The 16,793-nt window shown below is 43.1% G+C and overlaps 1 protein-coding gene across 1 annotated transcript in view; it reads right to left on the bottom strand.

The window, feature by feature from the left end:
* adamts15a (ADAM metallopeptidase with thrombospondin type 1 motif, 15a) overlaps positions 1-16,793 on the bottom strand; it is a 50,490-nt gene that overhangs the window by 19,613 nt on the left and 14,084 nt on the right. The window contains exons 2-3 of the mRNA XM_084320898.1: positions 8,766-8,898; positions 7,656-7,823 (exon numbers count right to left, since the gene is read on the bottom strand). Of these exons, the coding sequence (XP_084177024.1) occupies positions 7,656-7,823; positions 8,766-8,898 (301 nt within the window). The remainder of the gene's footprint in view (positions 1-7,655; positions 7,824-8,765; positions 8,899-16,793) is intronic.

The raw sequence follows: 16,793 nt of genomic DNA, 5'->3' as shown, positions 1-16,793 counted from the left end.
GTGTGTGTGTGTGTGCGCGTGCGTGCATGTGTTCACATGCTACGGGTGCATTTCATCTGTACACACTCAGGAGGATATAGGGCACGTCAACCTCCCTGAAATGTGCATTTATCCTCCCTCCCCCTTTTTCTTTAACCCCGTCCCTTGCTGTGTGAGAGTCGTTTACCACACAGAAACCTATACATTTACATTTTACATTTAGTCATTTAGCTGAACGCTTTCATCCGAAGCAACTTGCTAAATTGTGAACAACCGGTCAGCAGGAGGGGAACACCTCTGGCGGCTAAGGGTCAGTGGCGTTGTTCGTCAAATAGTGTCGAACTTGTATGTGCATGCATAGACATATTAGTACGATAGGTAGTAGTATAAGCAGTGATGGGCAAGCTACTTGGAAAATGTAGCAAGCTACACTACAAGTTACTCTCGATTAAATATAGCTCAACTACAATGGAAGCTATCCCCAGAGAAATGTAGCAAGCTACACTACAAGAACATGACAAAAATAGCTAGCTACATCGGCACTACTTTTTTTTTTTTTTTTTTTTTTTACTTCGTGACCAAGTTTCCACCAAACAAATAGGCAGGAAAAATAATTCTCAGTTTGATTGTTTATTATAAAACTGAAACAAGCCCTCGGTCTGGCTTTTTGTGTCATCCTTTTAACATGAACTTGTATTACACACTTCTTCAATATCTGAATTGTTTTACTTCATTTTACTAGTATTATGCTACCAATGTATATACTACTACCAACTATGCTAATATGTCTATACTACTACAGTATGTACTCAGAGTATAACACTCAAGCTTGACACTGACAAACAATACTACTTATCCTTGGCTGCTAGATATGTACCACTCCTACTGACTTGTTGTACACAATTTGTAAGTTGCTTTGAATGAAAGTGTCAGCTAAATGACCAAATGTATTTAAATATGTAACTCAGAAAACATTCCATGGCCCCAAAATCATGTGGGGACCCCCCCTGGGGGTCCTGTCCCACAGGTTGAGAACCACTGCTTTTCCCTCTTTTTTTCTTTTCTCCACCCCAATAATATTGTTCATTTTTTGCCTACAGTGAAACATCATGATAGCAGCTATCTTAGTTAAAGCTGTTGACAAAGTGTACTGACTTGTGTGCTGTTTGGGAACAGTTGATTTTCATCAGCTCACCTGACTGTCCTCAAGTTAGTGCTGGACGTGTTGAGAGAGCAGCATATGTTTTAGCCGTTTTTTCAGTCAAACTCATACATGTGTCCCAGATAGGGCCATGGAGAGTCATTGTTGTTATTGACATCATCATCTTCATCAATGCCATCGAACCCCTCTGCCATTTCGCGCAGACTGGTTCATTTCATGTAATCCGTTAAATTGCATTCATTCAATACGTCTGTGTTTTGATTTTCACTTCCTGCTTTGCGGCTGGAGTCCCGCCCTATCCTGCCTCTGATTGGCCTACCCGTAATGTTTTGGTCTACCATACCCAATCATGAGTCGTCACTCATATCTAAACAAACCAACCAATCATAGTGGGTTTTTTACGGGGAGTTTTTTTTTCTCCTTGCAGATCTTCTAGTCTAGACTGTCTCTCCTGAAAGTAGCGTGTAACGTTTCTCGTCGCTACGTTACTACTTCGTTCTATAAATAGCTCCGCTACAGAGATCGCTACCCTGGTTAAAAAGTAGCGAGCTACCAGCACGCTACTGAGAATTGTAGTTAAGCTATGTAGCGTCGCTACTTGTAGCAAGCTACTGCCCATCACTGAGTATAAGTATAGTAGCATAGTAGTAGGGTACAAAGTTGTAAAAAGACAGTAAGAAGGTTAGGGTTTTTTTGGACACTGTATTTTGTGGCTGGAAAAGGTTTGTTTATGATTAAGATTAGGTTAGATTTACAACAGTTTTAGAACATTCCAATAGTGCATTTGCCATCTATAGAAGAAACAGTGTCTGTGAATACACCCCACATTAATATGGACAAAACAATCACGGATTGGAGCTTTAAGCCCCATGTTTAGTACATTAGTATATTAGTATAATAGTATGGCGTTGATAAGGTGCTGGGGAACACCGTGTGTTGTTTTAACCCTTTGCTTTGTGAGTATTCTCAAACCGCTTCTTCTGACTTCTATCTTGCAATCCTAGAACCTTTCCTAAAGCTCTAATCAAAGGGGTTATATTGTACACTACAAAGGGGTTCTATTGTACACTACAAAGGGGTTCTATTGTACACTACAAAGGGGTTCTATTGTACACTACAAAGGGGTTCTATTGTACACTTCAAAGGGAAAACAGAAAACAGAGAATTCCAAAGGACGGGCAGTTATATTTAGTAATATAAAATGTAGATGTCTATCCATTTTCCTATTATATTATGAAACAGGCATTACGTTAACTTAACCCTTTATCATACTGAGCACTATTTTAATTTCACTGAGGGAAAGTCCACCAAAATCACATAATATACAGATATATATTTTATATGTATATAGGCCTACTATATATATATATATATATATATATATATATATATATATATATATATATATATATATATATATATATAATATTTTCCCTAATTTATTCATATAGAGGGTTCTGTATCAACATGTAACCCTATATCTTTATTCTCCTATGTCTCTGGTTTAATCGTCAAATCTGAGGAGAGACCACTTAATGGCATTAACTAAGAAAATGAACAGAAATCCCTGAAGGAGGTCAACAATGTTTTGATGGTAAAGTTCTCTCTCTCTCCCTCTCCCTCTCTCTCCCTCCCTCCCTCTCTCTCTCTCTCTCCCTCGCCGTGCCTCTATGTGAATCTACGTGAGAATCGTCTCCGACTCTGACAAAAGAAAAAGAGGCAGTTCTATTTGCAGTGTCTCTGTGTGGGAAACGCCGGGCTCTGCACCACGCGGTCCTCTGCGGTGGTTCTCCCAGGAACAACCCCTCTAATTTGGGACAGATGGTCAGGATGGCTTGTCTGGATCCGTTTTAAAATAAGTCCTGCACTGATCTGAGGCCAAATCCTGCGGTTTGCCCCTCTTGGCGAGCACAGCGCGTCCAGGAAGGTTTTTACAGATCCTTCAAGTCCTTGTCTCTCAGTATTTTCTATTAGCAAGAAACATGTCGTATATACGGGAGGTTTAAGGCGAACGTCCCCGTCTGGACGGACTGACGGCCAAGACTCCTCCTGTTGCGCATTAACCGCTCTGTGATCTCCGTATATATCTCACATCATCGTCAGCTTGAGTAGGAGAACATGACACTCTCAAGCAAGAAATGTAAAATGTCCCCACTGTAATAGTGTTGTCACGATACCAACGTTTTGACTTTGATGCCGATACTCAACTCATAGAAAATACGGCATCAGTCTATTATTATAAAAGTATCGATACTAATAAAATGGTAGTATTGGACCGTAGCGGCTGGGTATCACGATACTTTTCTAGTATCGGTGTATCGTGCAGCCCTACACTGCACATAAACTTCATTTGTATAGCCCAAGTTGTTACCTGATGCTCATTGCTAAATATGTATAAATATATATATATATATATATATATATATATATATATATATACAAATTATATTTCAAATGCTATTATTTTGTAATGAGGATGTTTGATAATAATAATAATAATAATAATAATAATAATAATAATAATAATAATAATAATAATAATAATAATAATAATAATAATAATAATAATAATAATAATAATAATAATAATAATAATAATAATAATAATAATAATAAACTTTATTTGTATAGCACCTTTCGTATAAGAATTCCCAACGTGCTTCACAGCAGTAACGATTGACAGAATAAAAGTAGTGCAGAGAAAAAGAAAAAAGGTAAAAACAATAAACAAAAATAGCTCTCATTTACAAAACAATAATCACAGTGTGGAAACGGTGGATGTCATGCGTCTGAATGTATTAAAAGACTAAGGTGAAGAAATACCTGGAATAACTTCAGTGTAATTATTTTTGAGTGAATACAGAAACAATCAATATGTAACTTTGGGAACGAGACCCTTTGCACACACTCTGCCTAGGTGTCTGGGGTCATGCAGGGGTCGCGCAGGGCAAAGGTTTGAAAAATGGGTTTGTAACCCGAGAGGAGTGCTCGCTCAAATTCCCTCGACCGGCTCTGGCTGGGGGGGGCGAGTCAAAGATTAACACCTCGACACCGGACGACTAGTGACCGACGTGCCCGTGAGCAGGGCACTTAACGCGGCTTCGGCAGAGCTGCTCGGAGTGAGAGGGAGTCGGAGTGAGAGAGAGTCAGGAGTGAGAGAGAGTCGGAGTGAGAGAGAGTCTGGAGTGAGAGAGAGTCTGGAGTGAGAGAGAGTCGGAGTGAGAGAGAGTCAGGAGTGAGAGAGAGTCAGGAGTGAGAGAATTGGAGTGAGAGAGAGTCAGGAGTGAGAGAGTCAGGAGTGAGAGAGAGTCAGGAGTGAGAGAGAGCCAGGAGTGAGAGAGAGTCTGGAGTGAGAGAGAGTCAGGAGTGAGAGAGAGTCGGAGTGAGAGAGAGTCTGGAGTGAGAGAGAGTCAGGAGTGAGAGAGTCAGGAGTGAGAGAGAGTCAGGAGTGAGAGAGTCGGAGTGAGAGAGAGTCTGGAGTGAGAGAGAGTCTGGAGTGAGAGAGAGTCGGAGTGAGAGAGTCAGGAGTGAGAGAGAGTCGGAGTGAGAGAGAGTCAGGAGTGAGAGAGAGTCAGGAGTGAGAGAGAGTCAGGAGTGAGAGAGTCAGGAGTGTGCGAGAGTCAGGCGTGAGAGAGAGTCTGGAGTGAGAGAGAGTCAGGAGTGAGTGAGAGTCGGAGTGAGAGAGAGTCAGGAGTGAGAGAGAGTCAGGAGTGAGAGAGTCAGGAGTGAGAGAGAGTCAGGAGAGAGAGAGAGTCAGGAGTGAGAGAGTCAGGAGTGATATATAATCAGGAGTGAGAGAGAGTCAGGAGTGAGAGAGAGACAGGAGTGAGAGAGAGACAGGAGAGAGAGAGTCAGGAGTGAGAGAGTCAGGAGTGAGAGAGAGTCAGGAGTGAGAGAGAGAGTCAGGAGTGAGAGAGAGTCAGGAGTGAGAGAGAGAGTCAGGAGTGAGAGAGAGTCAGGAGTGAGAGAGAGTCAGGAGTGTGCGAGAGTCAGGAGTGAGAGAGAGTCAGGAGTGAGAGAGTCAGGAGTGAGAGAGAGTCTGGAGTGAGAGAGAGTCAGGAGTGAGAGAGTCAGAGTGAGAGAGTCAGGAGTGAGAGAGTCAGTAGTGAGAGAGTCAGTAGTGAGAGAGAGTCAGGAGTGAAAGAGAGTCAGGAGTGAGAGAGAGTCTGGAGTGAGAGAGAGTCAGGAGTGAGAGAGTCAGAGTGAGAGAGTCAGGAGTGAGAGAGTCAGTAGTGAGAGAGTCAGTAGTGAGAGAGAGTCAGGAGTGAAAGAGAGTCAGGAGTGAGAGAGTCAGGAGTGAGAGAGAGTCAGGAGTGAGAGAGAGTCTGGAGTGAGAGTGAGTCAGGAGTGAGAGAGAGTCAGGAGTGAGAGAGAGCCAGGAGTGAGAGAGAGTCTGGAGTGAGAGAGAGTCAGGAGTGAGAGAGAGTCGGAGTGAGAGAGAGTCTGGAGTGAGAGAGAGTCAGGAGTGAGAGAGTCAGGAGTGAGAGAGAGTCAGGAGTGAGAGAGTCGGAGTGAGAGAGAGTCTGGAGTGAGAGAGAGTCAGGAGTGAGAGAGTCAGGAGTGAGAGAGAGTCAGGAGTGAAAGAGAGTCAGGAGTGAGAGAGAGTCAGGAGTGAGAGAGAGTCAGGAGTGAGAGAGAGAAATTAATCTATGCCCAGCTCTAATATATATATATATCAGTGGAGGTTTCTCTATGACAACACGTGAAACACAAATTCACTCATAATTCATAATTATTATTAATTTACATATACCTATAAAAAAAAAAAAATATATATATATATATATATTTTTTTTTTATTATTATTTTTTTTTTATATAAATGTTTTCCTCTGTAAAAAAATGCCAGTGCATTTTTTTTTTTTTTTTTAATGGCCAAAATTGACAGCTCTGAGCATGCCTGCACTGCAGTATTGCCTGCAGTAATTATTCGTGAAGAATACTTCACAGGTGTGACCCTTTGTTAAATAAATAATATATAACAGCGAATCAAAATAGGCTATTAATTTCATCTAAGCACGGTCTGTGCAGTTAAACTCTTGCCACTGAATGGAGGATTGATTGATTGACAGCCTTGACATCCAATATTACACAGAGGTTGAATGATTGACAACCTTCAAAATCCAATCAGAGACTGTCTGCAAGTGGTGCGTATATATATATGGTAAGAATAAATATATGTACAGTATAATCTATATAATTAGATTAGCTGCATGAGAAACTTTGAAATTCCGCCAAACAAGCTCTTCTACGACCTCCATAAAAGGCCACGGTTCAATTTCTAGAGCATAACATATGGCAGGAATGTGTTACTGTGGCCAGAGTGACCTTGCTTGAAGAATTTTTTGTTGTTGTTGCCATTTAATCTTATCGCCCATGGTTTTTCAAAGTGCAGTTACCTCTAACGGCCACAAGGCGCCAGTCTTCCGTAGTGCAGGTTTAAAGGTAGAATCTGCAATGTCGTCAAACAGCGACCTCTAGGCAAGAGAGCCCCACTTGGTACTGCACTTTGTTTAAATTTTTTTATTTTAGTCTGACGTGCGGGTTGGAGTTTAATAACATATTATAATGTGACTTTCTCCGGACCTCTCTTGGCAGAGCATGAGGTGTGACCCCCCCCCCCCCCCCCTCCCCCTGTCCTCAACTTCAACCCACACGTCAGACAGAAGTGCATTACCAAGTGAGCAGGGCTCTTTTACCTAGAGGTCGCTGTTTGGCAGAATTAAGGCATTCAGGGTACCTTGTGTTTACTGCACCTTGTGTACATACGGTTTACTTTTACTGTTACTCAATGTATACATTCAGATTCTAATTCTTTATAATCCTATATTTATTTAAACGTGTAATATAACCAATAGGACATACAGACCATCATCTGCACCTTTGTTTACGCTGTATATATTATATATATATGTATATGTATATATAGACAAAGTATATGTCTACCCATATACTCTGTATGATAGCATGCAAACTACATTGCAAACTAAATCAGCTGCAGCCTGGACATTCAACTTTGTCAACATCCACAACTTTTGTTACCCGAATAGAAAACATCTAAGTAGGTGCATCGTGGCGCCTTGTCAAAATAATAGGGAATGACAAGCGGCCACTACAATATCTATATCTGTACACATCCTACTCTTACTAGTTATGCTGCTGGCCAGTAGTAGTCATACTGTATCTATTTATATAATACAACTCTGTACATACATCTGATTAGCACTACACTCAGTAGTACTAATTTATATATTTTGTACCCAGTTTAATCACCTGTATATTATATATTGCTGTTGCACTCTACTGTTACATTTGCACTCTGGTTGGATGCCAAACTTATTTTCGTTGTACTGTACTTGCGCTGTATAATGACAATACATTTGAATCTAATCTAAATGGTAAATGGTAAATGGCTGCATTTATATAGCAATTTTTTCTAAAGCGCTTTACAATTAGTTCCATTTTTTTTGTATCTAATCTGATCTAATCTAATCCAAAAGTGACGGTGTACTGACCGTGTCCGCTGTCCAGGAAGTCAGTGATGATGGCGGCGCTGCAGGGCGACCAGGGCGTGGTGCGGTTGATCTGGATGAGGGTGGGGCTCATCATGTGGTTCTCCTTCAGCTTGCCAAACACCTCCTCACACGCCTTCACGTTGTCATGGGGACTGTTCATCACGTGGCCTGTGGGGGGAGGGGTTATTATTATAGATTTAAAGGTGCTATAGATAACATTCAGCCACTAGATGTCGCACTAGAGCACCAACATCGTTTATCCAATAAGGTGCATTCCACGTGAGGAAGTAGGGAGGGGATACATGCCTGCAACATGTAAACAACAACATTCATTTTGGATCCGCAAACCTTTTTTAAATGATAAATTCCTTAATCACATATATATTTTTTTTACTCTCCATAACTTTCTAAAAGATATTATTATATATTTTACTCTACTAGATTACTCTACATAAAACATTTTTACCTTTACATAACTTTTTGGGGCAAATTTTCCACATTTTTGTTTCATTCTCAGGCGACTCCCCTTTGAGAGTTTTGGGACAGAGGCGGCTGGGTGGCGCAGCGGACTAAGCACTCGTCACCAACGCTTGAGACACTGGTATCGAATCCGGCTGTCAGCGTTGCCTCCGGCTTGGCCGGCCATCATACTGCCGGTATTACAAGCCGGTCGGTGGTAATCTGGTCGTTGTAAACAGCGACCCCTACAGGTCGTCAGGGCGCCTGCACAGCGATGAAGGGAGATGGTGAGGGTAGTGTGAGCCTCCCACACGTTACACCTCACCAATGAGAGTCCGCGCTGGCAGGTGAAAAGAAGTGGCTGGCTGACTCTGCATGTATCGGAAAGGACATGCGATAGTATCTATCAACCATCCTCCCTAGACCGACCAGTGGGGGGCACATGCGAGCAACGGCCAGGAAGGGGAGGGGGGAATTGGCACGACTAAAATTGGGATGGGAGAAAAACACAGAAAAACAGGAGGAGAAAAAGTGGATAAAAAAAAACTACATTGAAACGGCCGACACGCATCCTGGGCCTGGCGGACATTTGCGCTCTACTGAGCACCGCTTTCTAGTTCAACAAAAGTACGGCGGTTCACTGGGGCTCACCGAGCTCATGGGCGGTGGTGAAGGCAGACGGGAGGCCGTCGTCTTCGATCACGGAGCAGCTCTTCCGGGGGTCACACATGGTGCCTACGTCGGCCATGCCCAGGGTGTCGCAGGTGGAAGCTCCACACAGGTCCTGGCAGGTGAACGAAACAAATACAACAAAGTGTTAAAATTTCACATGTCCTGCGACTCAGAATTTGTATTTTGGGAGGTAGCTTTCTTGCATAATAGGCTATACCTCCCAAACACGAACACACAAATACGACCCAAACACACACTCCGTCAAACGGTTCAGAGTGTGCACGGTTGCCTGCCTGCAATGCAGCACCCCTGGAGCAAATTTGGGGATTCGATGCCTTGCTGAAGGGCACTTGGACAGTGATTCTGAGCCCTTCAGCGTCACTTCACGGCTGGGATTACACCTTCCTTCCTGCACTTTGAGATGGAACCAGCGGTGTTGGTCTGCCTCTCTACCTCCTCTACATCATTCTGCCACCCCCACAGTTAATGAATGTTACAGAACGCAATGCACACGTTACTGACTGTCCATGCCAGCGTTTCCCAAACTTAGGGTTGCGACCCAAAATGGGTCGCGGACCCGTTTTTATTGGGTCACCAATATATAAAAATAAAAAATAAATAGATTTTTTTTTTTTTTTTTTATAAAAAAGTTGTAGATGTGTTGATTCAGTTTGGCACCACATACTTATGTGAATCTGGGTTTTATACTCTAGCATACCTGAAAAACAAATACAGAAACAGACTAAATAAGTCAGTACAAATTAATCAGAATGTTGCTCAATGTTGGGGTTTAAGGTTGAGGGACGGAGGGGGGGGGTAAGAAATGGAGAGTTGAAAAAGGGGTGAGAAATAGAAAGGAGAATAGAACATGTTTGTTCATTTAAAAGTGTTACAAAATTGTATGTACATATGTTATGAGGTGGTGAGCAACTTAACATTACACTCTGATTATTGCTGTGATGTACTTTTATAATTAAATAAATTTCATTTACATTTGAAATTCATGGTTTGTTGTGTTCTTTATCAGTAGTTTATGTTATGGCAATTCATGATGCATTTTTGTAAATTTGGGTCCCGGGGAAACACCAAATTTCTCTTTTGGGTCTCGAGCTGAAAAGGTTTGGGAACCCCTGGTCTATGCTTGTTACACACGCCATAGAATTTAACTGAATTGATGGTTCCTTTCACCTCACAATCTTTAGGTATTTCTTTAGCGAGAGAGAGAGAGAGAGAGAGAGAGAGAGAGAGAGAGAGAGAGAGAGAGAGAGAGAGAGAGAGAGAGAGAGAGAGAGAGAGAGAGCGAGAGAGAGAGAGAGAGAGAGAGAGAGAGAGAGAGAGAGAGAGGAGAGAGAGGAGAGAGAGAGAGAGCGGAGAGAGAGAGAGAGAGAGAGAGAGAGAGAGAGAGAGAGAGAGAGAGAGAGAGAGAGAGAGCGAGAGGGGTGTTTGGCGCCCTCCTCACCTTCTACCATGAGGTCATGTAACCGTCCCCAACCATAACATTTCCGTGGCAATGAGCAGAGTTTCCAAATGACCTATTTCTGCGACCGCCAGGTTTTCTAAACACCATTTTATAGAGTATCCGTTTGGAACCAGTCGACTGCGCCTCCTAATCACAGGTCTCCCTGACAGCCGCTTGAGTAACCGCCACGCCCCGCTGCCCACTCCCTATAAACAGAGCCGCCTCCTCCGCAGACTCCGGGACGCACGGCCTGACCCTCGTCCAGGTCCGACCCGTGTCCAGGTCCGACTGATGGCCGCGTCACAACTTGGCACGTACCGGGCGTGAATCATTAGGCCCTGATGTATTGGGGCTCAGGAGGGAGATTCCCTCTTTTCCTCCCAGTCAACATGTGTGAATGTGTGAGTGAATGGGTCAAATGTAGGGATGTCCGATATTATCGGCCGACCAATATTATCGGCCGATATCGGCAGTAAAATGTGATATCGGAAAATATCGGTATCGGTTTAAAAAAAGAAAAAAACAATAACAATATTTGCTTTATATATATCCAGTGAAATTATTAGTTACCTGAAATTATTCAGTTTTTTGGGGGGGGGGGGAAACCCTGCATATATCGGTATCGGTTGATATCGGTATCGGAAATTAAGAGTTGGACAATATCGGAATATCGGTATCGGTAAAAAAGCCAATATCGAGCATCCCTAGTAAAATGTGAGGAACTAATTGTAAAGTGCTTTGGATAAAAGAGATGTATAAATGCACCAGTTTTCCTGATACCCTCAAGACGCAGTTATAGGAGAAGCCCACGTTTAGTCTCTCTGTCCCTTTAATGTGAAGTCCTCATTTTATCTTCAACACAGCAGTTGAAGCAAAGCTGGAACAACGACGGTCCAAGGGCAGACGTCACGGAAAACCTTCCTTCAACACCTTTTTTGGGGCCGTTGTTTGGACGCCCCGAGCCCCCAAGGGCCAATAGATGGATAATGGACCTCAAACTGTTCACTGGGAGGCCAGAGATAGGAACAGGAACCCACTGGAGATACGACATTATTGAGAAAAACATTAGTACAATCCCACTCCCATATACGGTTTATACAAAAGTTCCTTTTTACTTGTTTTTATTCAATCAAAACACCATTCACAGTTAAGACTTAAGGTACTGTGACAAATTATTTGCAGCAGAGCCCCCCGCCCCCCCTCCCCCCCCCCGGTGGCCACGCCAGCGCAGATTGGTTCCAGATGCGTCTCCGCGCGCTGGAACGCATGACATCCGTAACGCGGGTCCATTTGTTTTAACTCAAAACTACAAGACAAACCAAAGTAACAAAAAGGGAAGAGAAGAAAAAAACTGCGCCGTCAGCGAATTCTGTTCCCCGCTTTGACCTACTTCTCGCATCTGTCATCTATCTCTCCCTCTCGCCGCCGATGCCTGTTTGATAACAAGGCTGGATGCGCGACCCCTCCGCGAGAGAGAGACTCCCCCTTAAGGTTTTTGGTGGCCCCGTTATTTTCCCCTCTGTTTTTTCTCTCTATCTTTTTTCGTTGAATACAGATCGGCACACATTGAACAGATCACCCTCGGAGAGGTGGAGCGTTTCCAAGCGTGGCTGTGCTCAGAGTCGGGGATGGAAAAAATAACTGTATATTATAGTTTTCCTTATCAGTCTTGGGCTATATGGCGATGTGGTTTGCTGCGGCCTGAACCCTTAAATCCCTGTCTGTCACTCTGCCCTCAAATTCATCACCAATGATGAAAGAAAATGACGTATGAGCAGTTGTCTGGTCATCCGGATGGTCCCGAAGTGTCCTTGAGCAAGACACTTAATTAACCCCTAACTGCTCCCGATGAGCAGGTCGGCACCTTGCGTGGTCGCCTCCGCCGTCGGTGTGTGAATGTGTGAGTGAGTGGGTAAAAATGTGAGGAAGAAATTGTAAAGCGCTTTGGATAAAAGCTGTTATATAAATGCAGCCATTTACCATTTATTTACCATTTATTTACATCCTACGGTTCACTTCACTGCAGTCATCAGAGCCCTGTGGTCGTTAGTTACTTTGGGAAGAGAAAGGTTTTATGTACAAAACGTTGGAGGTCAAAATGTGATGTGAAATAATGCAAATTCAAAAGGTCACGTCTGCTAACTTTATAAGGACATAATAAGAGTCTGCATAGCTGGTCCCAAGCTTTCACATGACCTTCAATGGACCTGTAACGGCCAGCGGCACACTGGGGACTGAGTGGCCTGGTCCCAAGCTGTGCAAGAGAATGTCATGAAGAAAATGTGTAATTTGCTTCAGATTTACTTTTCAATATCATCATATATATATATATCGTTTTAATTACTGTATGTATGTAGAATTTTTAATGGTGGAATTGTACTTTTTTTTCAGGATATGAATCTATCAGGATATTAATCTAATCAATCAGGATATCAATCTACCAGGATATTAATCTACCAGGATGTCAATCTATCAGGATATTAATCTATCAGGATATCAATATATCAGGATATCAATCTATCAGGATATTAATCTATCAGGATATCAATATATCAGGATATCAATCTATCAGGATATTAATCTTCTACTTGAGTGAAGGGTTTGACTGAAGGGTTTGAAGGAAGGGGTTGAGGGAAGGGATTGAGTGAAGGGTTTGAGGGAAGGGTTTGAGGGAAGGGTTTGAGGGAAGGGTTTGAGGGAAGGGGTTGAGGGAAGGGATTGAGTGAAGGGGTTTAGGGAAGGGTTTGAGGGAAGGGGTTGAGGGAAGGGGTTGAGGGAAGGGGTTGAGGGAAGGGATTGACTGAAGGGTTTGAGGGAAGGGTTTAACTGAAGGGTTAGGGTGAAGGGTTAGGGTGAAGGGTCTCTCTCCTCCACACTGACAGCATTGAAGGCGTCTGAAAAGCAACATGCCGCATCCCGTTACAGAAGCGACAGTGCGTACGTCATCCCCTGGCCGCGCTGCAGACGTAGTTCCCCTGTGAAGACAACTGGAAAGCGGCTTGAAGACACTGATATGGTCCTATAGCTGCCAGGATTTACGAGATCTGGAAATATTTAAGTGTGCTCTGCTTTCCCCTCCTCCTGGAGTCTGCCCTGTAAGTTAATAGCAACCTTGCTGTGGAGTTACAGCGACCGTCCCGACCTCTCTGGAGAAGAATACGTTTGGCAGCTTTATGGTTAGGATTCACTATTAAATACAGAAAATACTGTATTGTTGTGAATATACTATATCTATTTGAATAGCCTTAGACGTGTACCTGCTGTGACCTCTGACCCCACTATGGACCTGCCCACCTACTTCCTCCTCCCGTTTATGCTTTCCCCAGGATCTTTTAACAAGATGGTGCTGAGTCTCAACTAGCGGGTGGTCCGGAGAGGGGCTGTGCCCCCCATCTGAGAAGCTAAATAAATTGCTATATAAAAGCCATTTGCTGTGATTTCCTTTGACTCAAAAATAAAACAATTTCAATACAATAGCAAACACAGGGGTAACTTCCAAATAAGTTAAGTTATTTATTCAAGTACAGTGTATAAGGTTGCGCAATAGTTTAACGTTGAACGCGAAAACACATGCACGCACACGCACACACCCACACAGTGGAACAGGGGACCAAGCAATCACGTGTTAGACAATGATGCGTCTGTTTCTAAGCCGCGTCAAGCTTTCACTGCAAAAAAAGAAAAGAAAAAGGAATGGTGGCGCTGGCGTGTTGTCATAGTCATAGCATGTCATAGCATTGTTTATGGAAAGCCCTGCATATACCCCCCATCACATGTTCTGTATTGCACCTGACACAGGCCCAAATGGTGTGCCTTAACCCTTTCACTACCACACTACAAAGGGTTAACACTTTCACTACCACACTACAAAGGGTTAACCCTTTCACTACCACACTACAAAGGGTTAACACTTTCACTACCACACTACAAAGGGTTAACACTTTCACTACCACACTATAGAAGGTTAACACTTTTACTACCACACTACAAAGGGTTAACACTTTCACTACCACATTACAAAGGGTTAACACTTTCACTACCACACTACAAAGGGTTAACACTTTCACTACCACACTACAGAAGGTTAACCTTCCACTACCACACTATAGAAAGGTTAACACTTTCACTACCACACTACAGAAGGTTAACCTTCCACTACCACACTATAGAAAGGTTAACACTTTCACTACCACACTACAGAAGGTTAACCTTCCACTACCACACTACAGAAGGTTAAGCCTTTCACTACCACACTACAGAAGGTTAACCTTTCACTACCACACTACAGAAGGTTAACCTTTCACTACCACACCACAGAAGGTTAACCTTTCACTACCACACTACAGAAGGTTAACCTTTCACTACCACACTACAGAAGGTCAACCTTTCACTACCACACTACAGAAGGTTAACCTTTCACTACCACACCACAGAATGTTAACCCTTTCACTACCACACCACAGAAGGTTAACCCTTTCACTACCACACTGCAGAAGGTTAACCTTTCAGTACCACACTACAGAAGGTTAACCCCCGACTTTGAGTGGTTCTCCCCCATGGAATTTTGAGCGTCAAAATGTCACTACCTTTTGGACTGCATTTGGACTGGATTTTATACAACTTATACCTCACATTCACCCATTCACTCATACATTCACACACCGATGGCGGAGGTAACCATGCAAGGTGCAAACCTGCTCATCGGGAGCAGTTAGGAGTTAAGTGCCTTGCTCAAGGACACTTTGATGCGCTGCCGGGAGGAGCCAGATGACCCTTGTACCTCCTGAGCCACTGTCTTTTGGGGAGGGGGTTGTCTTTCATATATTAGCTATATTTTTTTAGGGGAACAAATATTCTCGATATTGAGGGGAACGCCCCCTAAACCTATGCCTACTGTATGGTTGGTGTCCTAGGCTTGTGTGAGCGACTGGTCTCTGTGTCCCCTATCCGCAGGTCTCTGTGTGCTGTATACAGGACCACACAGTTAGTAGGGGTGTAATCGCCCGCACTTCTACAGGACCTGTGTTATTGATTATATCGGAACAAGGACCCGCGGTGTCATCGATCCAAAGCACGAGAGCGGGTTCTCTATAAACACGAGTCAAAGTGCCATGCATGTGAACCGTCACTAGGGGCAGAGTGGCTGAGTGAGTGAGTGAGTGAGTGAGTGAGTGAGTGAGTGAGTGAGTGAGTGAGTGAGTGAGTGAGTGAGTGAGTGAGTGAGTGAGTGAGTGAGTGAGTGTCTGTGAGGTGGTTCACATCTAAACTAATATTTTTTTTAATAAAAATAATCTGCAAAAGACTCAGTCCCCCCCTAGCATATGATTACACAATCCTCTTACGGCTTCTATAAAGAGCTGAGGTCACGGGAGTGGAGCGCTGGATTTCTTGTTTCACCCCTTATGAGGTCACAGCGAGTGCAGAAAGAAGACATTGTTTTAGTGGGTCGACCCACGGAGGGTCTCTCACAGAGCAACAGCTTCATCCATCAGACTGTCAGGACGCTGAACCCCCCCCCCCCCCCCCCCCCTCGCCTCCCTGCCCCCAAAAAGCCAGGACTGCGCCGAGCACTTTGGATATAAGCAAACAAACCACCCCCTCCACCCCAAAAAAAGGTCTGAACTGTTAAGTTATTACAAAAACTGCTGCTAAATCACACTCTGCACTAAGCACTTTTGGACCATTAACGTTTTTCATTCTGTGGATACATTATGTTGCTCATCATGCTGTTACTGTGTTTTTCTTAGGTGTTGTTGTTTTTGTTTGTTTCATATTTTGTGTACACCGGAGGTCTGAGAGAAAGGGTTTTGATCCTGTACATGTGTTAGTATGTATTACAGTATGGTAGTATGTATTATGGTAGTATGTACATATGGTAGTATTTACATTATGGTAGTACGTATACATAATAGTATATACATATGGTAGTATGTACTAGGGATGGGCATTTTTAAGAAAAATCCAGATAGATTGACCGCATGCTATACTCGCGTGATCGTGTATTACGCAAAAAGAAAAAAATATATATATATATATTTTTTAGATTTTTTTTTCTTTTTTTTTTACTTAATTTTGTTCATTCACGTATGTTTAATGAAACCAACAAACAGTTATAATCTTAAACAAATATGTAAAAAAAGAAAAATTGTATTAATAATTTAAGATCGATTTTTCTCATAGCTGCGAGTAATCCATCCCTAGTATGTACATATAGTATGACGTACTACACTCTGACGTACTTCCGTATTTACCGTTTATCATCTCGGGGCGTTCCATTATTGATCGTGATTAACTACGTTACAAACGCGGTCCAAATTTAAAAGAAAGACTGGCAGAGGAAGTCCGAAAATATAGCCATTTGTACGACACAACGCAGCACAGCCGCCTGGTGGTTCGACAGTGTACTGCAACCCTCGTGCTGAACTGACGAGGAAGTATGTCGGTCTAGCTCCCACACACACAGCATACGATGTTGAAGCATATCTCGGCCTTAACAGGGTTAGGGGTTTGATTCCCACTAGGACCACCCCCTGTACTGTGTGCGGTCA

This window comes from Notolepis coatsorum (genome assembly GCF_963971535.1).
Source record: "Notolepis coatsorum genome assembly, chromosome: 8".
Lineage (NCBI taxonomy): Eukaryota > Metazoa > Chordata > Actinopteri > Aulopiformes > Paralepididae > Notolepis > Notolepis coatsorum.
This window is presented reverse-complemented; position numbering and strand designations above follow the sequence as displayed.